The sequence below is a fragment of the Lithobates pipiens genome, unplaced genomic scaffold (assembly GCF_037356315.1).
Source record: "Lithobates pipiens isolate NorthernLeopardFrog02 unplaced genomic scaffold, aLitPip1_a1.2 Scaffold_19, whole genome shotgun sequence".
Classification (NCBI taxonomy): Eukaryota; Metazoa; Chordata; class Amphibia; order Anura; family Ranidae; genus Lithobates; species Lithobates pipiens.
This window is the reverse complement of record NW_027507764.1, coordinates 140,249,799-140,275,769: the sequence shown is the minus strand read 5'-3', so window position 1 is coordinate 140,275,769 and position 25,971 is coordinate 140,249,799. Positions and strand designations below refer to the sequence as shown.

General features: G+C 41.8%; 1 protein-coding gene across 1 annotated transcript in view; it reads left to right on the top strand.

Moving 5' to 3' along the window:
- The window catches only part of SKAP2 (src kinase associated phosphoprotein 2), a 422,242-nt gene that overhangs the window by 249,988 nt on the left and 146,283 nt on the right, over positions 1 to 25,971 (top strand). The window contains exon 5 of the mRNA XM_077491326.1: positions 20,432 to 20,500. Within this exon, the coding sequence (XP_077347452.1) occupies positions 20,432 to 20,500 (69 nt within the window). The remainder of the gene's footprint in view (positions 1 to 20,431; positions 20,501 to 25,971) is intronic.

Sequence of the window (25,971 nt, the reverse complement as noted above, 5' to 3'; positions counted from 1 at the left end):
CGCTGCGCTTGACCATCGGGAGAGATCACCCATCGCTGGACCTCGGAGAAGAGATCAGATCACCCATCACTAGACCCCGGAGAAGAGATCACCCTGCTGGAATCTTTTTTTTTTTTTTTTTTTTTTTTTAATAAAGGACTTTTCCCAATTGTGTGTGTGTGTGTGTTTTTTAACAATTTTTTACACTTTCTTTGTGAAATGGTAGGGGTACTTTTGTACCCCCTTACCATTTCAAACAGCAGGGCGAGGTCTGGGGGTCCCCTTGTTAAAGGAGGCTTCCAGATTCTGATAAGCCACCCGCCCGCAGACCCCCACCAGCCAGGGTTGTGGGGATGAGACCCTTGTCCCCATCAACATGGGGACATGGTGCTTTGAGGGGTCACAGACCCCCAAAGCATCCTCTCAATGTTGAGGGCATGTGGCCTGGTATGGTTCAGGGGGGCGCTCTCTTGCCCCCCCTCTTTTCCTATGGCCTGCCAGGTTGCGTGCTCGGATAAAGGTATGGATTTTTTGGGGGAACTCCACGCCACTTTTTTAAAATTTGGCGTGGAGGTCCCCTTAAAATCCATACCAGACCTGAAGGGTCTGGTATGGATATTTGGGGGGAATCCCACGTCATTTTTTTTTTAATTTGACGTGGGGTTCCCCTTAATATCCATACCAGACCTGAAGGGCCTGGTAATTGAATATGGGGGAACCCCACACTTTTTTTTTTCTTTTATTAATGACTTTCAATGACTGTTCTCTGTATTACGGGGAGCCAACAATTCATTATAGCCGCAAGTGCTTTTAAATGACTTTTTTTCCTGCAGAAATGACACTTTGTGCAGGGACAGTTCTAAGCACGGGAAACATGCACCCCTTTACAGGCATACTATACACACCCCCCAGGTACGAAAATTAAAGGAATATTACACTTTTATTGTTTCACTTTAAGCATTATTAAAATCACTGCTCTCGAAAAAACGACTGTTTTTAAAAGTTTTTTTGCATTGATACATGTCCCCTGGAGCAGGACCCAGGTCCCCAAACCCTTTTTATGACAATAGCTTGCATATAAGCCTTTAAAATTAGCACTTTCGATTTCTCACATAAACTTTTACAGGGTGTTCCGTGGCTTTTCGAATTTGCCATGAACACCCCAACTTGTTCACTGTTCAGCAAACAGGCGAACAGGCAATGTTCGAGTCGAACATGAGTTCTACTCGAACTCGAAGTTCATCCCTAGTAGTGAATCACTGATAGGTGTACAGCAGCTATTACATATTTTTATATTTCATATTTATTGTTATTATTCATTAATATTATTGAAATGAATATCATTGAGATTTTTATATGTTTTAGTATACAGGTTACTGATTTTGTTTGTTTGTGATTTAAGATACCAGGTAGCGCTGAGTGTTTTACTTTATTTATATATATATATATATATATATATATATATATATATATATATATTGTATATATCACAACAGTCCACCAAGAAGAAGGGGTTTGAATGCAATGTAGGCTTCCATTCATTATTATTAAAGATACAAACTGCCAGGTGCACAAAAAAAAAAGGTTGATCAAGGGGGGCAAGCATGGCGGTCTTAGTAGCGTTTTGTTATGGGGCTCTTTGAATTGTAGAAACACCTTTGTTAAAACAATGATTCTATAGGTGACCCTTTTTCACATGTATTTTTATAGCTTTTATTACCGTAAAAGTAAATAAATAAACCCTTTATGTATCCTATGTACAAATAGGAAAAGCATCCACTTATTGAATATTGTATTCTTAAAATGTAAAGCTTCCAACATGCTTGTTTGTAAACTTTTGATGTAAGCGGGCTGACATGAAGCAAGGCCTAAGTAGTGGGCAATGTTTACAAAGATTACCTTGACATCAAAAACTGTGTGAGCTGTCAAATGGCATGTAGCACACAAAGATACATTAATCTGGCGTAGCTTGTATTGTAAGTGGTTAGAATAAATAAAGGGATCAAGCAGATGAAGAGGGATTAACTGTGTAGATTGAGCAAATTTAAGTCACTGCAGCAGTGATTTTACAAAGGATTAGCTTGCTTTTACAAATATTGATTACTGATTTGCTACTCTGAAAGAAGATGAAACAGCTCCCACTTGCAGGACTGGGCGCTAGCTGAAGTTTTCATCATTCACACCAATGTTCCTGTCATGAGCATTATTGAAATTGACAGATATATTATATGATAAATGGTCGCATTAGGGCAGAGCGTACATTTCTACATTTTTTAGCTGTAATGTTACACATGAGTTCTTAAATTTGAAAGGGGAAAATGTAGCAATTTTCAGAACAGGAAAATCTGCCTCACAGATTCATGTACAGATGTTTGGCTTATGTAAAAGAAAAAAGCTGGATGAAAGAAAGTTTTTAATATTCTGAAATGACAGCTGGGAGCCGATTGGTTGCTGTGTGTCACCATTGCAGTATATTTTCCTATTCTGTATGCATAGACACTGCACAGTACCACTTCACTTGTACTGTATTCTGGGTGTCCATTTTAGTATCTCTCTCTATTCTGCAATATCTTTATGTATAGGAAATGCACATTACAGTTTATCTCATGCCTGCTGGGTGTAGGTTTTAGCATCTTTCCTTATTCTCTATGTGTGGACACTGTGATGTACCATTTTTGCTCTGTATGCTGGGTATTGTTCTCAGTGTTTCTTCCTACTCTGTACTTTTGAACTCTGCACAATACTGTACTTTTGTTTTGTATGTGTAATTTTATTATGATGTTTGTGTTTTTCAGTATTATTTTCTTTTCTATATGATCGGATAATTGGATGATGCACAGCACTTGTCTTGTTCTGTATAGTGGGTATTGTTCTCAGCATTTCTTCCTATTCTGTATGTTTAGACCAGTCTTTCTCAACCAGGACTCCATAGGGTCTTCCGTAGAACCCTTCGTAGAACCCTTAAGGCTTGATCAAGATTCCTCTAGAGCAGGGGTCTCCAAACTTTCAAAACAAAAGGCCAGTTTACTGTCCTTCAGATTTTAAGGGGGCCAGGCTGTGACCAGTGGGAGTGAAAAATGCCCCAACGTCAGTAGGATTAAATAATGTCACTTCACTGGTTTTACCTGGATGAATAGTGCCCCATCATTAGTATCAGTGGGAGGAATAGTGCCCCATTGTTAGTATCAGTGGGAGGAATAGTGCCCTATTGTTGGTATCAGTGGGAGGAATAGCACACCACCATTGGTGTCTGTGGGAGTAATAGTGCCCCATCATTGGTGTCTGTGTGAGGAATGGTGCCCCAATACTGGTGTGAGTGGAAGGAAGGGTGCCCCATCATTGGTATCAGTTGTGGATGAAATAGGGCCAAATAGCGGCAAGCAAGGGGCTGCAGTTTGGAGACCACTGCTCCAGAGGATGCTAGGGGTTCTTGCACAATGAAAAATGTCTGTCTTTTAGATAAGAGGGAGATTCTTTCCAATGACCACAAGTGTAAGGAGCATTCTTAACAGTAGCCATCACAATAATGTACTATGAACTATAGATATAGTAATTTTTAGCATGGGTTCCCTGAAACCATTAAGTTATTTCAAGGGTTTCTTCTTGTTAAAAAGGTTAAGAGTACTGCACAGTACTTCTCATATTTCTTCAGTTTATTTCTCATACCATCCTATTATGTAGGCACCAACAATGCACCGAGCTGCTTATTTTCCTGTATGTTGGGCGTAGTTCTAAGTACCTCTTCCCAATTCTATATGCATGGAAAGCATATATAAACAGTTCCCTGCTCCTGGGAGGCTTCTGCCAGATGTGACCCTGCCTTGGCTCCAAACATCACTTTCTTACTTCAGCAGAAATTGCATTTTCCAGTACAGATTCAGATCCAACTGGACAATTGGTTTATCTCTGGGCTCAGCACCATGGTGGGATTGAATGTCGTACTCACTAAGCAATACACAATAGTTGAGAAGAAGGGATTCTTTCCATTAGGCGAGTAAAGAATCTCAGTCTGGAATGACAGATCATTCACATCCTGGTCCCTATCTTCCTTCTCACACTGCTTACTACTTTGTATTTGAGAGAAAAAATATTCACTCATGTCTTTAAATGCATTCAGATGAATTCACAATCAATAACTTTTCAGTCAACCTAATAAATTGGCCTGATATTGATCAATTTAGACATTTATTTGTGGATATATTGTAATTCTTGTGAAGCCTAAGCTGTTTTTTTTTAAATAAGGAACAGCATCAAGTAATAAAAATGTGCTTACACTCTTTTGATGAGGTTAAGTGTTATTCTGGTTCTTTAGCTGTTCTGAGTATAACAAGAAATTTTGCTCCAGTCACAAACAGAATATTATAGAAAGTTTATATTTCCTTCTTGACATAAGATCCCATTTAAGGCTTGGTCATGAGACCACCTGACGTAAAACCAGCAAATGGAACCCATCAAGGTTGTCCTCTTTCCCTTCTCATTTTATATTAGCACTTGAAACTGTTCCAGCATATAAGAGCATCACAAGTTTAGTGGTTGGGAGTACACATTACCAGGTAGCCACGTACACTGATCACATGCTATTCTTAAGCTCCATACACACTATTGGATTGTCTGCAGATTTTTGTCTTCAGATTTACCAAAACCATATAATATGAGGTCAAACCTTAAGAGTTTCAATTTGTATGCAGTCAGGCAGGCCCCTGCACTACATGGTTTTGGTAAATCTGAAGACAAAAATCTGCAGAAAATCTAATAGTGTGTATGGGGCCTAAATCTCTAAATCAGAGCTCACTATCTGTAATCTACTGCAGGAATTAGATAGTTTGTTCATCCTTTTTATTTATAATGTCAAACTCCCAAAGTTTGAAATGTTGAACATCAATGTACCTCTCAATTGGCCAAATGCTATTAATGCTAATTTCTTTAAAAGGGGAAGGAGAAAATCAAATACATTGGAGTCTACTTTAGTTCATCAGCTAAGCTTTGTAGTTGAAACCTAGGCTACAAATATCATCATGTTTTCTGCTAAAAGATCTACATGTATGAGGAGTGTTCCATCCATGATGTATTTTCCATATTCCTTTGCCATCCAAAATGTGGCAGCATGTAGTTTTAAGCAGATTTTATATCATTTCTGTTTGTCTGACATTATTCTGTTAATACTTCTTGGAATCTAGTATTGCTTGCTCGGACAAAGACTGTAGTTGTCAACCCAGCTGCCTTCAAGCTTTAATAAAAGGGTATTTTTATATGTACTTTAGCCATTCAATAGCCACAAAAAAGGTAAATTCATCAAAGACACAGACCTTTCATTTCAAATTTTGTCATTTTAGTTTACTTAGTAAATCTCAAAAGAGATGTGTGCAAATTTAACTGCATTTTCCAGGATTATGTGGTGGGACACATTATGAAAAACATTTTGTAATAGCTGTGTAGCTAGCTTTATTTTTTATTTTTTGTTTTACTGTATTGCTTTAAAAGGCTGCATTATATGTTGCTATAGTACAGATAGCCTAACATTCAATAACTGTACTCATCAAAAAGACTTGATGATGAGGTCTCCCGACACCCATGTTTTCTACCAACATTTACCAAAAATCTTTGTCTGAAAATGTTTACTGGGCTTGTAGTTCATTCTTTCACAGAACTCTGTAAATTAATGGCATGGCCGTGTGGGTGGAGCCCCACATGGCTGTACTCCTTTCAACTAGTGACAGCAGGTATGGGGAGAATATCCCTGGACTGCTGTCACAGGGAGTGCTGGGATCAGGGAGTTGCTGCAGGATCAGGAACATGTTACATGTTCCACCCTAAAAAACAGGTAGAACATGTAATATGTTCCCGAAGGTGAAGTTATCCTTTGGAATAAGTTTTACTGCTACAGGGCAGCCGTGCTGAACAGGATCACATATATATATGTGACCCTGCACTTCCGGGTAGTGGGCGCGAGTGTGTGCCACCAGCGGCTCGCTCCTGCTGTTATTCTACACAGCGGGAGTCGATCAGCGGGTCCCATGGACTTGAGGTCTGCCAGCACCTGCTGATCGTTCAATACAAAGGCAGAACTGCAGTCTGCCTGTGTAAACAAGGCAGATTGCCATGCTGTCAGTAAGAAAGGCATGGACCCTGTCTTCCTACAAAGGAATTAAAATCACCTCTCACACTACACTAAAACACAAGCTAAGCACACTGGTTCCCCAAAAAAGTCTCAAACGTGTCAGTTAGTGTTTGATTGATTTGACCATCACAATATTGCAGTCCCACTATAAGTCACTGATCACCACTATTACTAGTGAAAATAAATAAATATATAAAAATTCCATAAATATATCCCATAGTTTGTAGATGCTATATAACTTTTGCGCAAACCAATCAATATACACTTATTGGGATTTTTTACCAAAAATATGTAGCACAAAACATTTTGGCCTAAATTGATAAAGAAATTAGATTTTTATAATTTTTTATTGGATATGTTTTATAGCAGAAAGTAAAAAATATATATTGATTGGGTAGTTGACATGCATCTTCATTCTTTGTGTGAACATTCTCAACTCCTTTAATAAATGTGCATGGGTGGTTTTTTTTTCCAAAACTTCAAAGACATGCTGGTAGGTTAATTGGCCCCTGACCAAGTTGGCTCTTGTATGTGTATGCATAACTGTGAGATAGGGTTATTCGATTGTAAGCTCAGTTCTATATAAATGCCTTGAACAAATAATAAGTAAATAAACCAGCTTCATAATGCTTTCTTTTTCTACTGTCCTCTGGGCTATCAAGGTTGTGTCCATTTGCACAGCTCTGTTTTGTCCATTGTTGCCCATATTTCAAGAACCATTCTATGTACACAATTAAAAGATATATTTGTCTTTCTGTGTACTCAGCTTGTAATTTATGGATGTTAATCCATGTTATGACAGTGTGATCCCTACAGACTGTTCTGTGCACATGGGCCCTACACAAACTTATGGAGTTATATTAAGAAACATCTGCACTATTTAATGCTCTGTCAAACCATGACATTTTTCGCTACACTGGCAGATTTCACCATTTCGGGTGTTCTGACTGGTGAGACTAGGAAGCAGAGAGTACTCTTGATTTTTGTTTATGTATATGTTTGTCTAGAGTATGGTCTACAATTACTGCAATAAACTTGATATTTAGCACGATGGAAATGATCGATTTATGAAAATGCCATGCAGTGTGTAGACACATGACATTTGGATTCAATGTGCATGTTGCGGACATTTTTGACACATAATGCTCTACTGAATTAATAAAACTTGTTTGTATACATCAGCGCTACCAAAGTTATTTACTTAGAAAGAGATTAATAAGCATAATCAATCCTGAAAATCCCTGTAGTCCCTGGTTGTAAAAAAACTATGGACATGTTTTTGTTAAAACTAGAGCTTTTTAAAAATGCAAACCTTTAATTGTACATAAGGTAGACTGTATAGTTATTTCAACAAGGATACATTTTGAATTATTATAAACCTTACCTGAAAATGTTTTTTTTAATGACTCCAAAATGTTACTTGCTTGCCGTATTGTTACATATCCCTGTGCAGCTATTCCATGTAGAGATTTATGGATTCCTCTAATAGTATCTACTCTAAATGTCTCAGAAACTATATTATTTTCATTTACAATTCCAGTATTACATTTTTTGGGGGTTTATTGTGTATTGTTTTCAATTAGACTAAGCAGACTAATTCCATTTCTCTTGCTAATTTTTTTATCACTCTCCATCTCACAACTGTCTAGCGGTCCATACATAGCCAGTGTTAGAACTATGTTGGTGGTAGTAGTAGCTAAATGTAAACAAACTCAAGACCTCTATAGCAGCTGTAAGCTTACTTTTCCGAGCAGATTTCAGAATATTTTGTGGACAATATTGTAGAAGTGATCCAGCAGCTTAACAGTGACCCAGTCATTTCTGTGAACACCAACCCCCACCCCCCCCCCCCACCCCATCCTAGCCTCATCTGCTTCTTCCTTCATGATAGCCATGCTCCTTCTTCAGCTTGAAAAAGGAGTACAGCTGCCACGTCACATCACAACTGCCATGTCACAGCAGGAAGCAAGCCACTTGCCAGTGACGTCATCCCTCCTCGCCTGTACACCAACTGAGCCTCAAGCCTCGTTCTAAGCACTCTCCACTGCGGCCAGCTTCTTACCATCCAGCGGTGTTGTATCGAGCAGAGTGCACCCATCAAGCCGCAATGGACTGACAAACTGATGACTACCCCCATTCTGGGATTTAACCAATGCTTACTTGTGACTTCACAAATGTGAGTTGCCTGTATTGTATTAAAAAGTGTTATTAAACTGTCCTATATCTGCACCCAGAGGCGCCTCTCCCCTTATGCCTTTTTCAGTTCATTGGAACATAGTTTCTGTTCCTCCCTGATGACAACCCTGAGTGTGGGACCCCCTATCAGGGCCATTATTAATATTGATTGGACCCTGGGCAAACATTTTCTTGGGCTCCCCCATGCAATCATTACTGCTCACTACTAGAGGTTACAGAACACATTATGACTCACTGGTTATTTGCTAGAGGTTACAGCACATGACTTCTGCTTGTTGATTGGTTGCTAGATATTACTGTAATCAATACTGCTCACTGATTGGTTGCTAGAGGTCACTGGACATCCTTACCACTCAGCAATGAGGTTACTGCACATTATTACTGCTTACTAATTGGTTGCTAGAGGTTACTGAAAATCCTTTATTGCTCAATAACTCGTTACAAGAGGTTAGTGCACATCATTACACATCATTACTGCTCACTGATTGCTAAAGGTTACAGCACATCATCTCCTCACTGCCTGCACACCATGGACTGGGAAGGTTAGGGGACCCATCAGTAGACAGAAAACTCCAATGTAACTGGGATTCAGATTCACCACTAATGTAACAGGGATTTACACTGACCACTAATGTAAGTCGGGATTTACACCGACCACCAATGTAAGGGGGACATTCACACTGGCCACTAGTGTGAATGAAAAGAGTGTACACCAAGTCCCAATGTAATGATTAGATTTACACTGTCCTCTAATGTAACTGAGACATTGAGCCTGCATTCACATTTGTGTGTGTCGGGAACGCATGCAAAATCGCTTTTCTGACACCACAGAAACGTGCTGCCCTTTAGCAGATACATAGCAGTGCTGTTAATTGTTAATGACACCCTCACGCATCTGCTGAGATGTGTGTATTCACTTGCACCAAAATTCAGGGTGCTGTGGCACCATGTTGTTTTGAAAAAGGGTTCCACCTCCGATTTGCTTACCTTTGCAGAACAGGCTGATGTTAGGCTTAAAGTTGTAGGCAGGACTTTCAAGCATGCCCCTTTACCTCCCCAGTGGGCAGCATTCAGCAGAAGTGATGGTGGATATGACCTCAGGGGGGCAAGATATAAATATGAATGCTGACTCTATTTACATAGCAATGCAGTCATTCTGCGTCTATTTACATATTAATGTTGTCGCTATTTACATATCAATGCACGTTATTTACATGTAAACACAGGATCTGTACACAACATTAGGCAGAGCTGAGCAGCATTAGTAACATTCACGCTGAGATATTGGGACAAAGCACGGTACTAAAACTTCAAGGGACAAGGGAATTTGAACAGGCATAGTTGGCAAGTATGAGGCAACTGCTTTGGGTCCCACAACAATGATAGGGCCCAGGGCAGATACCCCTTTTGCCATGCCTTAACCACTTCCCGACCAGCGCACGACGATGTACGTCGACAGAATGGCATGGGCAGGCATATTGGCGTACAGATACATCCAATATTCAATGCCGCCCGCCACCGGGAGCACGCCGACGGTGCGCTGGTTGGGACCCCCTGGGGGTCCCAGCGCTGGTCCGGACCCCCGTGAGTCCGGTCGCGGGACCCGCGGACTCGATCTCCGCGGGCATCCCCGCGATCGTCTCACGGAGCGGCCGAATGGAGGAAATGCCGTGTAAACAGCATTTTTCCATTCTGCCTAGCAACTAGTGACGCTGATCTCTGCTCCATGTGATTGGAGCAGAGATCAGTGTTCACTAAATGAAAGCCCAACCCCCCCACAGTTAGTAACACACCCCTAGGAACACTTAACCCCTACACTGCCACCCACTGGTTAACCCCTTCACTGCCAGTGTCATTTACACAGGAATCACTGCATTTATATAGCAGTGATTACTGTATAAATGACAATGGTCCCAAAAATGTGTCAAAAATGTCCGATGGGTCCCCCACAATGTCACAGTCACAATAAAAATCGCTGATCGCCGCCATTACTAGTAAAAAAATTAAATAAAAGATTATTAATAAAAATGCTATAAAACTATCCCTATTTTGTAAACGCTATAACTTTTGCGCAAACCAATCAATAATCGCTTATTGCGATTTTTTTACCAAAAATATGTAGAAGAATACGTATCGGCCTAAACTGAGGGGAAAAAAAAGTTTTTTTATATATTTTTGGGGGATATTTATTATAACAAAAAGTAAAAAATAATGCGTTTTTTCAAAATTGTCCCTCTATTTTTGTTTATAGCGCAAAAAATAAAAACCGCAGGGGTGATCAAATACCACCAAAAGAAAGCTCTATTTGTGGGAAAAAAAGGACGTCAATTTTGTTTGGGAGCCACGTCGCACGACCGCGCAATTGTCAGTTAAAGCGACGCAGTGCCGAATCACAAAAAGTGATCTGGTCTTTGACCAGCAAAATGGTCCGGTCTGCAAGTGGTTAAAGATGGCCCTGCCCCCTATCACCATCCCATATGCTCCTTGTACTTTTTAATATATCACAAGACTATGGACTCTTGTTATTTTATTTGTGCATAAATCATTATGCTTTTAACTTAAGCTTTTTAACACTGCGGGATACCTATTGCTCTAGTTCCCTGCGCCTTTACTTGTATACTCTAAACATACAGCTAGAGCTACAATGGAATGGTTTAGATCAAAGCATATTCATGTGTTAGAATTGCCCAGTCAAAGTCCAGACCTAAATTCAATTGAGAATCTGTGTCAAGACTTGAAAATTGCTGTTCACAGACGCTCTCCGTCCAATCTGACAGAGCTTGAGCTATTGTGCAAAGAAGACTGGACAAAAATGTCACTCTCTAGAAGTGCAAAGCTGGTAAAGAAATCCTCAAAAAGATTTGCAGCTGTAATTGCAGCAAAAGGGGTACTACAAGTTATTGGCTGAATACAAATGCACGCAATACTTTTCACATATTTATTTGTAAAATGTTTTTAAAACAATTTATAATTTTCCTTCCACTTCACAATTACGTGTAACTTTGTGTTGGTCTATAACATACAATCTCAATAAAATACATTTGGTTGTAACATGACAAAATGTGGAAAATTTCAAGGGGTGTGAATACTTTTTCAAGGCACTAAATTTATATACAATCTAAAATATATATATATTTTTTTTTCTTGTGCATTCACCTTACTTTAAAAAGGGATCTAAGACATCGATCTTTAATAACTTAAAGGGCAGCTCCACTTCTGTGGGAAAAAATAGCAAATAAGAAAAATAATATAGCATATATGATTGCTACACAAGCCATATTGTAATTGCATATTTTAAAAAAATACCTTTCCTTTTCAATCTCCTTTGCTGTAATTTTCAGTAAAATTCAAAGCAATATGGAGGCCTTCTGTACAGATCTGGTGTATGGAACACCCCCCACCTCGAAATGTAATTTCCTGCTTGTATGATTTGCTCACTGATTTTTTCAGAAGTCTACACATAGGGGTTGATTTACTAAAACTGAAGAATGCAAAGAGTGCAGCTGTGCATGGTAAAAAATCAGTTTCTAACTTCAGCTTGTTCAATTAAGTTGTGAAAAATAAAAATTGGAAGCTTATCAGTTTTTATCAGCTGCACCAGTTTTAGTAAATCAACCCCTAAGATACAAGTCAGATTTTAGGCATCTTCTGTAACAAAAGTTACATTTTTGGTGAGATACTCCCAAAAGGTTAATCACTTCTAAAGGAATGCAGATCCTGCAGCTTTCCTCATTAGAACACTGCAAGTGCATCCACTGATTGATAATAAGAAAATCATTCATATGCACTTTGCACATCATAAAGAACAATTTCAGGTAAAATACTTGCAATGTACACTGATTGCCCAGAAGGGATTATTTATTTTTTTCTTAACAAAGGTAGAGTTACATTAGTTAGTCAAATCAAGCTGTCTAGAAAGAAAGGTAAAATACTGGAAAAAAATAGGCTGTCTAATAAGAGTCTCTGAGTTGTCTAAATTGGAGCTGTGCTACTCCACAGTATTCTAGGTTACATGCCGAAGCAAAACAAAGGAAAAAAAATTCAGACAGTTGTCACCAAAAGGGCATCTTTGCTGTTAACAGAGACAATGATACGGTAATCTTATCTGTTTGTATTAAAGATACGTTTGTGCAGTGTTAAAAGCAGGAAATGTCACAGTTTGTCCGCTCCCACTTGACGGAAATTCAGTCAGCGCAATATTCAAAATATCTGATAGACCCTTTGGAGTGGAGTGCTTTTTCTCTACTTGGCACAGGTTATTAAGAAAGATGAATTTCTCAGATGCTCATTTTGCTGCTACTGTCTTGCAGATTTAAAAAATGGCTCCTGAATTACGATGTTTTCATTGTATTTCTTATTTTACTGCTACAGCTTCTCGTAATAGGGCTAATTTAGATGATGTGTCCTGTAGACCTTGCTGAACCTCTCGTCTATTTTTTTCCTTCTAGCTGTCATTACATGATTACATTTTTTTAAAACATTTGCACAAAGTGAAGAACTATTTGTTACGCTGTGAGTTAAGCTGTAAATGGTAGTGATGAAGTGTCCGTATTTCAGCTTCTGTTTTTTTCACAAGAGTAATCATACGGAGCCTTGTGTCAAATTTTTGTGAATTTATTTTCTTCTGTGTACTGGAGTTTCATGGAATCTAGCTTCTGCCACCAATTAACAACATTGCTATCATTGCTATCAAGGGATAGTTTCATATTTGAATCTGAACTTCGGGCAGATAGAAAAGACGTAAATAATGCAGCCATGGATTCATGAATAAATCATTAAATGTGCAATTTTTAATGCAACTAGTGTAGGAACATGAATTTGATTTGGTATTTCCTATATAGCAGCACTCAGCCTGGGGGTTAGAGGGTGGAAGCCAGTTGGGTTTTCTCCAGGCACATATGTTGGCAAGAAACATGAAAGAGCAAAATGAATAGGGAGGCAACCTTATCAATCTGCTGTTATTCCATCTTTGTCCAGTGATCAGGCTGGAGGTGAGGTGAGATCACTACTATATTACTTAACAGCAAGTGGTGTCATCCACTTGATTATATTATGGGATGGAGCTTAGTAAATCCTATGATTGGATGGATAAAAGTACAAATTCTCTTGTGGGGCTTGTGATTGGCCGGTGTTTGGCACCAACTGGTACAAGTCCCTGTCCGACTTCTTCATGCTAAAACAGCCCATCTGCTTGAAGCCCTAAACCTCCGACATGTTGTGCTCACTCCTTGCCAGAAGCCTTCCCATGACATCCCTGGCCATTAGCCTTTATATTTGGAAGAAAGGAATGTCCACACAAAAGAAATGAAGTTGCTGCACTGCATGTTACTTCAAAAGATGGCATTTACAATTGCATCTCCTAGACATACTATCCAGGGTCACTTGGCAGTACTTTGACAGTCACACAGATCCACAGCAGTCACATGTGAAAGCAGCATACAACAGTTCACCATTAAGCCATCTTCCCTTTACACAGTCTCTCTCCTTCACAGGGTCATTGTTAATCACTCAGAGGACTCTGACTTGCCCTAGACTATCTGTGTCCAGCTATACCTGTAATTCTTGAGCTTCACCTCTGGCTTTAGTACATTTCCCCAGGTCCCCCAGGGGGATAGACTTACTTGAGAGAAGACCAGGATTGGTCTGAGATGCCTCTAGCCCCCACCACCAAAAGAGACAGGATGAGTACAGCTGGCTCTTCTGAATGCAGGGCTACTTCACCCTGCCCAGGGCCTCCACTTAGCTGACTACATCTGCATTATGGTGGGGTATCTGGCTCATGTCCCAACCACCCTAGTCTCCTCTCAACCTGGAAATATATGCCCACTGATTCACTCATGACATCACTACAGTGGTGCTCTGACTAAATTGGACCTAGCACCTGATTACACTACTATGGGACAGAGCCACCTAGTGGCAGACAAGCTAACTGCACCTGCTTACTCTGGCAGGTAAAACAGCTCTCTTTTATGTATTTGTGATCCTGTCATAAAGCTCCTTGTGCTTACACGTTCTTTCTTAGGATGACAAAGCTCTATCCCTATCTCTGAATTGTTCCCCTGCTTTTTGCCCTGTCACACCCTCCCAATGGAGAGTACAAGCAGCTGTTCCAACACACAATGTATAGGCTCTGTCCAATGTTGTCACAGTATGTTAAAGTGGATGCATCGATATGAGGCTGTAAAGAGGCATCGGAAAGGTCAATGGCACTGAGAACAAAGAATGAAAAAAATATGAAAACATTACTTTATTAAAAAAATAACATTGCTCTTAGCAAAACAAATGTCATCTATTTAGAGTTTACATATACTTTAGAGCGGTTGTAAAGGATATAGGTTTCTTACCCTAATGCATCCTCTGCATTTAGGTAAAAAACCTTTCATGTTCAGGTCCCCCCAGCCCCCCTAAATACTTACCTGAGCCCAATCTCGATCCAGGATTGTGCCCGAAAGCAGCACTCACTCAATCAAATTCTGTGAGATAGACACATACAGCCCGACTAAAGATGGAGCACACATGTGTACCACCATGGGAAGTGGCTTCCTGTGGTGGCGCATGGAGAAGAGGAGGAGCCCAGAGTGCTGCCGTTGGACCCCAGAAGAGGATGATCAGGACTGCTCTGTGAAAAACCATTGAACAGAACAGATAAGTATAACATGTTTGTTATTTTTTTTAACCACTTGGCACCCAAGGTACGTCATATGATGGCCTCGATTTTCCGGGGTTATATCTGAATGATGCCTGAGGCTACAGACATCATTCAGATATCGGCATTTTCAGCCAGCTATTCCCTGCACCATAAGATTGATCATAGCGGCTGTTCTGCCGCTTGATCGTTCTTACGGGCCCCTCCCGTCGCCCTCCGGTGCTTCTACCGACTCACCGCTTCCATCGGTGAGTCGGACACAGGATCCGCCGGCCCCCGGATGGTGATCATAGAGATTTCCGGTGGTCCAGATGGTCGCCGGAGTCTCTATGATCGTTCGGAGGCCGGTTATGACGTCACGCCCAGCCTCTGCATTCAAATAACGGCGCCACCTTGGCTGGGAAGTCGTGATGTTTTTTTTTTTTTTAGAGGTGAGATATGGGGTCTTATTGACCCCATATCTCACTGTAAATAGGTCCGATCATGCCATATTCCTATTACAAGAGATGTTTACACTCCTTGTAATAGGAATAAAAGTAATCACATTTTTTTTTTTTAAAGTGTCAAACTAAAAAAATAAAAGTAAAATTAACAATTAAAAAAATAAAAATTTTAAAGCGCCCCTGTCCCAGTGAGCTCATACGCAGAAGCAAACGCATATGTAAGTCCCACCCACATATGAAAACGGTGTTCAAACCACACATGTGAGGTATTGCTGCGAACGTTAGAGCGAAAGCAATAATTTTGGCCCTAGACCTCCTCTGTAACTCAAAACATGTAACCAGTAAAAAAATGTAAAGCGTCACCTATGAGGATTTTTAAATACCAAAGTTTGGCGCCATTCCACAAGCATGTGCAATTTTTAAGCGTGACATGTTGGGTATCTATTTACTCGGCATATCTTCATCTTTTACATTATGCATTATGTTTTTTGTTTTTTTTAAAAGCATGAAACTGTTTTTTTTTTGAAGAAAACATGTTCAAGAAATTGCTGCGCAAATACCGTGCGAGATAAAAAGTTGCAACGACCTCCATTGTATTCTCTAGGGTCTTTGCTAAAAAACATATATAATATTTGGGGGCTCTATGTAATTTCCTAGCAAAAAAATTATGAATTTTACATGTAGGAGAGAAATGTCAGAATTGGCCTTGATGCGAAGTGGTTAACTACTTGCCAACTGCCGGCTGTCATATGATGGCCAGGCGGTGCTGCTCTCGTTGCGGGAGGGCGTCATATGACGTCCTCCCATTTAAACAGGGAATGCACAAGATCGTGTGTGCACATCCCTGCTCCTTTGGTGGCGGCGTGCCACGGAGACACCGCTCGCCACCGAGGGGGGGGAACAGCCATTGGGCATGGCTGTTTACCACGTGATCACCTGTGATGAAATAATGGCAGATCACAGATGGTTCCACCCCATTGTGCACAGAGCATGCGCATTGACACGTACCTTGGAGGTGAGCCTGATGTGCAGGGGGAGACCTCTCATACGGCTCTGGTTCCGGGATCACTGGAGTGGGAACAGTGACCCTCGGAGCAGAGTGGGGTATGAGAGCCTGCAGGGTTCGCTTGGCTGAAGATGATGTCTGCTTGACAGAGACAGGAACAGGCTTGGTTGCTGTGGATGCAAGAACGATGAGAAGCAGCAGACAGATGTGCACAGATGCAGGACTGTAGGCAGGTGGAGCAGCAGGCAGATGCACACAGATGCAGGACTGTAATCAAGTGCTCACAAGCGCAGGGCAGCAGGCAGGAGCAGAGTCAGACAAGCCAGGTCGTAACAGTGGATCAATCAGACAGAAGTGGCAGGCAAAGAATGGTCAAAGTTCAGGCAGGATCAGCAACAGGAGATCAGACAAACAGGTACACAGAGCAGGTCAAAGGCAAGCCAAGGGGTCAGGATTGGAGACAGCAGCAAGGTCAGGAGAGACGGGTTAACACTGAAGCAGATGCAGGTTCAGGATCGGGTTACAGGATGAGCTGCAGTTCAGACAGCAAGAGTGCATTCTGAATGGCCCCTTTTAAAGATCACTGGGCGCCAAAGCTGCATTATTGTGTATGTGTGCACGATCTCCATGATCGGCGCATGCGCATTGGCGCACGTCTATTCACCGCTGGATGCCTGTGGACTGGAACACATGTCAATGAACCCATGCGCCTGTGGCCAGTCGCAGTGTCATGTGCAGTGCGTCCATGACACGTGCAAGCGCCCTGCGAGTGCACATCGGTTTGCGCCGTGTTCCCGGGAACACTGCTCGTCACCAATGCTGGTAAACAGCCATTGGCCGGCTGTGATCCTTTCACAGCCGATCACTAAATGTCAACAAACCACGGTAACAAGATGTTACCGGGTTCTCCTCACACACCAATCATGTGTGAGAAGGAGATTGCTATAACATCTCGTTACCACTTACAGTACACACCAACCACACCGATTGCCCCCCCCAATAAAGAGGACCTGTCATCACCCATCATAGTCCTGTCACCACCCATCAAAGTACCTGTCACAGTTCATCTGAGTACCTGTCACAGTCCATCAGAGTACCTGTCACAGTCCATCTGAGTACCCGAGTACCTGTCACAGACCATCTGAGTACCCGAGTACCTGTCTCAGTGCATCAGAGTACTTGAGTACCTGTCACAGTCCATATGAGTACCCGAGTACCTGAGTACCTGTCACAGTCCATATGAATACCTGAGTATCTGTCACTACCCTTCATAGTACCCGAATACCAGTCACCATGTCATCAGAGTACCCGAGTACCTGTCACCAGGCCATCAGAGTACCAGAGTACCTGTAAGGCCGCGTACACACGGGCGGACTGTTCGCCCAACTTTGTTCGTCAAACAGTTTGACAAACAGTCCGCTCAAAATTAGCATGAGCGGACTTGACCACACACGACGAACGAACAGTCCGCTGAAAACTTGCGCGATGACGTGAACGGCACGTACGGCGGGACGAGAGATTCGAAGTCCTATACACTGCAATGCAACCTTCGGCGTGTAAATCCTTTCTGAGCATGCGCGGAACTTAGTTTGATGAACAAGCCTACACATGAGCGGACTGTCCGCTCAAACCAAGTTTCAGCGGACAGTCTTACGGAAATTCCGAAAAACTTTGTTCGTCAGACTGTCCGCTGAAACTGTCCGCTGAAGCCCACACACGAGCGGACTGTCTGCTGAAACACTGTTCAGCGGACAAAGTTGGACGAACAGTCCGCCCGTGTGTACACGGCCTAACTAGGCCATCAAAGTACCTGAATACCTGTCACCAGGCCATCAGAGTACCCCAGTACCTGTCACCAGGCCATCAGAGTACCCGAGTATGTGTTACCAGGCCATCAAAGTACCCAAGTATTTGTCACTAGGCCATCAGAGTACCCGAGTACCTGTCACAAGCCAATCAGAGTACCCGAGTACATGTCACCAGCCCATCAGAGTACCCGAGTACCTATCTGCAGCCCATCAGAGTACTCGAGTACCTATTTGCAGCTCATGCCTCAAAGAAAATACATTGGGGTGTTTCCAAAATGGGGTAATTTTGTGGGTAATTCCACTGTCCTGGTGCTCAAAAACTTTCAAAAGTGTGATAGGTAGGAATGGAATGAGATGTGTAATTTATGCTCCAAGAACGCCTACAGGCTGTGCAAAAGTCTCACACATGTGGTATCTCCATACTCGGGAAGAGTATCAGAATGTATTTTGGGGTGTAATTTTTGCTATATACATGATATGTGTTAGAAATATCTTATAAATCGACAACTTTGTGTAAAAAAAAATGTGTTTTCATTTTTTCCCACATTGTCCAAAAACTTCTGGAAAAAAAATGAACCGTTCAAAATATTCATTATATTAGGGTGTTTTCTTTCCAAAATGGGGTAATTTTGTGGGCAATTCCATTGTCCTGGTGCTCCAGGGCCTTCAACATTGTAATAGGTGGTCGAGAAATGAGATATGTAATTTATGCTCCTAGAACCCATAAATGAAGGTGCTACTTCAATGTTGGTCCTCTGTATGTGGCCAGGCTGTGTAAAAGTCTCACACGTGGTATCACCATGCTCTGGAAGAGTAGCAGAATGTATTTTGGGGTGTAATTTGTTGTATGCATATGCTGTGTGTGAGAAATAACCTGATAATATGACAATTTTGTAAAAAAGCACAAAAAATAAAAAAACACTAGTGATTAAATGTCATCAAAAGAAAGCTCTATTTGTGTGAAAAAAGGATACAAGTTTCATATGGGTACAGTGTTGCATGACTGAGTAATTGTCATTCAAACTGTGAGAGCGCTGAAAGCTGAAAATTGTAAAAAAATAAAAAAAAGTGTAAGTGCACTGTATTGAGGTGGTTAAAGAACCTTTAAATCGCTTTAAATAAAATTGACTCAAAACCATTGTGATTTATTTTTCTTTACTATTCTGTTTCTACACAACGCTAAATTTTGTTTTAAAAAAAATAGTGAAATAATGAATGAACACTTTTCTCTTATAACTGTTTGGAAATGTGATTTAGGCGTGTGTCTTACGGACCAGCCGCCGCAGTTTTACTGTGACAGGTTGGCTCTGCTGTGCAAAATCACGTTATTGTATGTGATCTCACGAGGCTTGGATAGCAGGTGCGCACGTGCCCGCCGCGAGCTCCGTGAATCTGAAAATGTGTCACGTGGACTCCATGTCCATGGGTATATCCGCAATCATCTCACTGAGAGGAAGAATGGGGAAATGCTGATGTAAATCAGCATTTCCCTGTTCTGCCTAGTGACAGGTGATCACAGCTCCCTGTAATCTGGAGCGGTGATCAGTGTCGGGTCACACACAGCCCCTCCCCCACAGTTATAATCACTCCCTAGGACACACTTAACCCTTGCAGCGCCCCCCTTGGTTAACCCCTTCACTGTATTTTTAATCGCACTGATCACTGTATAAATGTGAAAGGTCCCAAAATAGCGCCAAAAGTGTGTGATGTGTCCGCCATAATGTAGCAGTCGCAATAAAAATCACTGATCACCGCCATTACTAGTAAAAAAAATTTTTTTATAAAAATACTATAAAACTATCCGCTATTTTGTAGACGTTACAACTTTTACACAAACCAATCAGTAAACGCTTATTGCTTTTTTTTTCATATGTTTTTTGGGGATATTAATTATAGCAAAAAGTTAAAAATAATGCGTTTTTTTCAAAATTGTCACTATTTTTTTGTTTATAGCGCAAAAAATAAAAACTGCAGAGGTGATCAAATACCACCAAAAGAAAGCTCTATTTGTGGTGAAAAAAGGACGTCAATTTTGTTTGGGAACCACGTCGTACGACCGCGCAATTGTCAATTAAAATGACGCAGTGCAGAATCGCAAAAAGTGCTCTGGTTTTTGGCCAGCCAAATGCTCTGGGGCTGAAGTGGTTAAAACAAATACATAACTAACTGTTTTTCTACTTGACAACATTTTACAATGATGATATTATTCTGAAACATTTATGTTCATTTTTTAAGGAAATCAACCAGTGGCTGCTCAGGATCTCATCGTATCAAAAGCAGGATATCTGGAGAAGCGCAGGAAAGGTTTGTGAATTACCTATTGAAACTGAGCTTTTCTGATGTGGTTAGAAATCTCCATAATCTCTCCTAAAATAATCATATAGTATCAGTTGTAAAGAGTAGGGGTGAACTTTGGTTCAGCCTGACCACAAGTTCAACCTAAACTCAAGCCATGTGTATGATTCCAGTTGCAAACTAATGAAATCATTCACAGCCATAGCAACCAATTACCAATAATTAGTGATGGGCATATGTACTTGGGTCTGATTCAGGGGCTGTTCGATGAATTCATTGTAAATTCCCCAAATTACAATATTTAATGCAAACATATTGACCTCAATAGGAGGTGAATCTTGAAAATCAATTCTCTCCTTTTACAAGTCTTATAGATAAAGGATTGTTAAACAAAAGGAAACAGGGAGCTGAGCACTTCCAGCGGCTTAAAAAAATTTTTTTTAAGAATATTGTTCAGGGGGGAGCAGGTTTTTCTTTTCAATTAACTTCAAAGTGAAACATTAAAAATGCTAAATTCCTTTAAAGAACTAGCTTGGTTGATGCATTAAAGATAGATTTACTTGTTTTTAAAAAAATATATAAATGCATACTTTTTGCAGCTAAGAAAAATGTGCATTTATACAGATTTTTTTTTTTTTTTAGGAGCCTGCAGAGCATTGCACCTGCATTCAGTAGAGGGTGGGTGCAATATCAGGCTCATACAGCTGTCTGCTCATACTTCCCCATCCGGGCAGACAGTTACTGAAAAGCAAGAAGAGCAATGAACTACGAGAATGTTCATCAACGCCCCTGCAGTTCAATGAAAACTACAGACTGTCTGGCGCGATGGCAGATGGGACTTGTGTTATTATTATTATACATAATTTATATAGCGCCAACAGTTTGTGCAGAGCTTCACAATATAAAGGGAGACCATACAGCAACAATGCAATTCTATACAAGAGGGTTAGGTGGGCCCTGCTCCACAATCTAATATGGAGGGGCTGGTGGAACAAAAGGTAATAACTGTGAGGGATGAACTCAAGGTAAAAATAGAAGATTTGGTTATTAGCTGAAGCCAGGATAGGCTTTCCTGAAGATAAGAGTTTTCAGGGATCACCTAAAAGTGGACAGAGGAGGAGATAGCCGGATAGATTGGGGCAGGGAGTTCCAAAGGATGGGAGAGGATCTGGAAAAGTCCTGGAGACAGCAGGAAGTCTTGGGAGGAGCAGAGCGGACAGTGTTTTTGTGATATTTGGAGACAAGATTGGAAATGTAGTTCGGGGCAGAGCTGTAGATGGCTTTGCATGTTATTGTTAGTGTTTTGAATTTTATTCGTTGGGCAATGGGAAGCCAGTGGAGGGATTGGCAGAGAGGGGTGCCGGACACTGAATGGTTGGTAAGGTGGATGAGTCTGGCAGCAGCATTCATGATAGACTGCAGAGGAGATAGCTTATGGAGAGGTAGGCTAATGAGGGAGGGAGTTACAATAGTCAATGCGAGAGATAGCAGGAGTGAATAAGTTGCTTAGTGGTTTCAATGATTAAAAAGGGGAGTACTTTGTAGAGGATTACACCTGGCACCCTGGCATGAGGGGAGGGACTAACGGTTGTATTATTTATCTTGGTGGAGAAGTCAGGGGAGGGAGCAAGTGCAAGAGAAAATATTATGAGCTGAAAGATTTATTTTGAGGAAGTGGTATGACATCCATGCTGACATGTCAGTTATTAAGTTAATAAAACAAGAGGAGACTGAAGGAGTGAGGTAAGGAGTAGAGAGATAGATTTGTGTGTCGTCAGCATAGAGATGGTACTGGAAGCCATGGAAGTTTATCAAGTGACCAAGGGTGGAGGTGTAGATGGAGAAGAGGAGGGGTCCGAGGACAGAACCTTGGGGGACCCCTAGAGAAAGAGGAAGTGGAGAGGAGGAGATAGAGTTATAGGTGTGGTTGAAGGAGCACTGTGATAGGTAGGAGGAGAACAAGAAGAGAGCAGAATCTTGAAGGCCAAGAGGGTGGATTTTTTTGAGGAGGAGGGGATGGTTACCAGTATCAAAGACTGCAGAGAGGTCTAGTAGTATGAGTATGGAGTAGTGACCATTGGTTTTAGCAGTTAGTAAATCATTACTGAGTTTTTGTAGGGTAGTTTCAGTGGAGTGTTGTAAGCAAAAGCCGGACTATAAGGGGTCAAGAAGGTTGTTGTCAGTGAGGTAGGAGCCCAGACAGTTGTAAACTAAGCATTCCAAATGTTTTGATGTAAATGGGAGCAAGGAGATGGGTTTTGAGTTGTTCAGGCTGGTGGGGTCCAGTTAGGGCTTTTTAAATAGGACTTGTAGTCCATTCATTCACAGATCTGTGTGAATGAATTATGCTGCAGTGCGGACAGAGTTGTTTTTAAATTGCGACAGGGAAAGGAATCCCCACCAGTTACAGGAGATCAGGGAGTGCAGGGAGAGGTGCACAATAACATGTTAAATACGGGTGTAACTTGTAACATGTTAGTAAAGGTAAACTTAGCCTTTAAACCTGCCTGTGAAGTAGCATACCTGTATAGCAAGGTGTAGGCCTCCTTTGATCTAATGAGGACCTCCAGGGGACAGCTGATATCCTTCTGTATGTGGTGGGTTGTGAGGCATGGTGGGTGCAGAGTTTTAGAGATATTGGGCGTCAGGCACTTCTTGAATGCAAAATAAAGTTTTATTTCTCTTAACAATCTTTTTTGGGGGAGAGAGGGTTAGGGCCAGGTCACCCTTAGGAAGTTGCAAGATTAATTGTCAGACTCTGAGACTTCAATAGGATGACAGCCATGCAGGGAAAGGCATGCAGCAAGACGCCACATCTGCATGTGTAGGAATGCTGTATCTTATGGTAACAGTCTTTAACAGTTCCAAACACAAGCTGAACAGTTCCTTTCTATTCCACTACAATCTCTCCTTGTAGTTCTTCAGTACATTGAGCTCCTGATCTTTCATCTCTTCACTGCCACTGAATCCCTTGAGCTCCTCCAATCTTCACGGTGGTATCTTCCTCAAGCGCCTACCCTGCTTCTCTGCTGGGTCCCTAGCTTGGCACTCTAGATACCTCTCAAACTTCACCCCCGCTGGTTAGAATATTGCTCCGGTACTTGCTTCAGTTACTCGCTGTGGTCCCTGGTAATAAGGCAGGTAGTCCCTTACTAGCGACAGGTTCTCTCTACCTCCGACCTCAACAGGTTCTCCAGCTGGCAGAACCAGCACTTTTGGTTGGACTTCAAGCTGCAGTCCCAACCCTGTTCTGCTCTCTTGCTTCTGGATAGGCCCTCAGACAGCCCTGCAGCCAGATGTGCCTGGGATAGGCCCCATCTCTGGGGCCTATGTGTTGTATAACCCGAGCAAAAAAACGCACGTCCACCCAGACAGGCATCCAAGTGGCACAGAAAACAGATCACCTGACCTCACCCAAATATATAGGCTCTTTCAGCAGCAGACCAAAGGGATTCAAGCATAGGCAGGAGCATTGTCTCTTTTTTATGGCCTACTAGATACATTTGCTGACATCTGGGAAGGATGCATGTCCTGCACCATTTTGATGGTGAAAGGACAGTTACCTCCATGGCCTCATGTGGTGATTCCTCTGAACCACCACTACTCTCCAAGCACCCAAGATCCTATAAATAGCCTGGACAAAATGCTGCCATACTGTTTTTCAGCTGGAGGAAAGTGCAGTTACCTCCATGGTCTCATGTGGTGATTTCTCTGAACCACCACTCCTCTCCAAGCACCCAAGATCCTATAAATAGCCTGGACAAAATGATGCCATACTGTTTTCAGCTGGCATGCTTGGGAGACAGGAGCCACATGGGCCAGATATTCTAGCAGCTCTTCAGGGGCAGGATGACAGGTGTCTGACCCCACATCATCTCTTGCCAGGTAAGGTCATGTATGACAATGGCACCAATCTGCTGTCCGCCCTTCAGCGTTGAAAGGTAACACATGTACCTCACCTGGCAAACATACTGAACCTGGTTGTGCAGCTGTTCCTGGTTAAGTATGCTTGCTTTCAATATGCAATACAACCGCACATTGGAACACAACATCGGCCATGCTGCAGTGACTGCACCTGCAGCAGTGTGTTGTCAATGAGTACTTGTGCAGGTACTGGACAGAGACAGGCTCTGGGCATCTGGTGTTCTTTTCACCATGCCAGTGGCTCCAGATTCAGGACCCATATACCATCTTGTCACTGTTAAAAGAGACAACCAGAATATGGATGCAGCAACATGATCTTTCTGGTGTACCTGCTGAAGCTCAAACTGCATAGCGTAATACACTGGGCACTGGAGAAACAGCAGCAGGAGGAAGTGGAGAACTTCCTGCTGTCTCAGGGACGGTGGAATCCTTTGTCTTCTCTCTCTCTCTGTAATTGCTAATGACAACAGTACCTGTGAGGCAGAGACAGCAGCAAGCAAAAAGGGAGAAAGATTGCAGTGCTGGTGGTGAGGAGGAAGAGGACATGGGGCAGGCTTTCAGGGATATAATGCAACCCTCCCAAAACACAGGCGTTGTAAGTGAGTGGGGTAAGTTCATTGAGGATACTGTTGTCCTCCATGGCACTTGGGGGCCTCGGCTGCAGACAGTTTGTGCCAAATGGTCTCATTCATGCGAAAATGCCTGCGCAAGGACCCCAGGATTCAGATCACGAAGGAGAAGAAATATTACTGGTTGTTGCGTTTGCACTCTTTTGAATCCCAAATACAATGGGAAAATGGCAGATCTCATGCTGCCATCCCAGAAGAAGCAAAAAAATTTAACATTTGGAAGAGGTGCTGCAGATGAATTTCTTGGCCTACTTTAGAGACAGTGGCAGGAGCTACACAGAATGTGGTGGATTTGGGGAAGGAAGATGTATCTGCCTCCTGTCACAGTTGACTGGCTCATTTTTATAAAAATGAACCAGTCCTGGATCAGCAATAATTACAAAAACCCTGTAGCTGATGTGAATGACTACTACTTTTACTTGAAATGTGACCACCAAAAATGATTATAATTTCTACAGTTGCCAGCTCATGTTACCATTGTCAGCCTGTAACTATCACCAGCTCTTTCTGCTGGCATGCCACCATCACAAGCTCCCCTCACTGCTGCTAGACTGCTGCCATTGCCATTTCCTGTCTTTATTGCTGGCCTTCTACCATTACCATCCCCTGCCATTGCTGCTGACTTGTCACCATTACCAGCTGATGCTGCCTCTACTGCCCTATTCCAATGGTCCAGCACTGTAATTGTGTATGGAGTCAATACAATATTCCCTATTTTTTTTTTTTTTTTAAAGTGTGTCTTTTTCAACATGTCATTTACATCAAGTGCTTCAATGATGTCTATGTAGTCTGTGCAAAAGTTCTCCCTTTTTGCTGTGAGATATATATGTAGCACTGACCCCCGAATTAGCTGCTGGTTTTGATTAGGCCTGAACTCTACCTAGAAACCCCACTAACTTGACTCAATCCCCTTGGCACAGCTGTGGT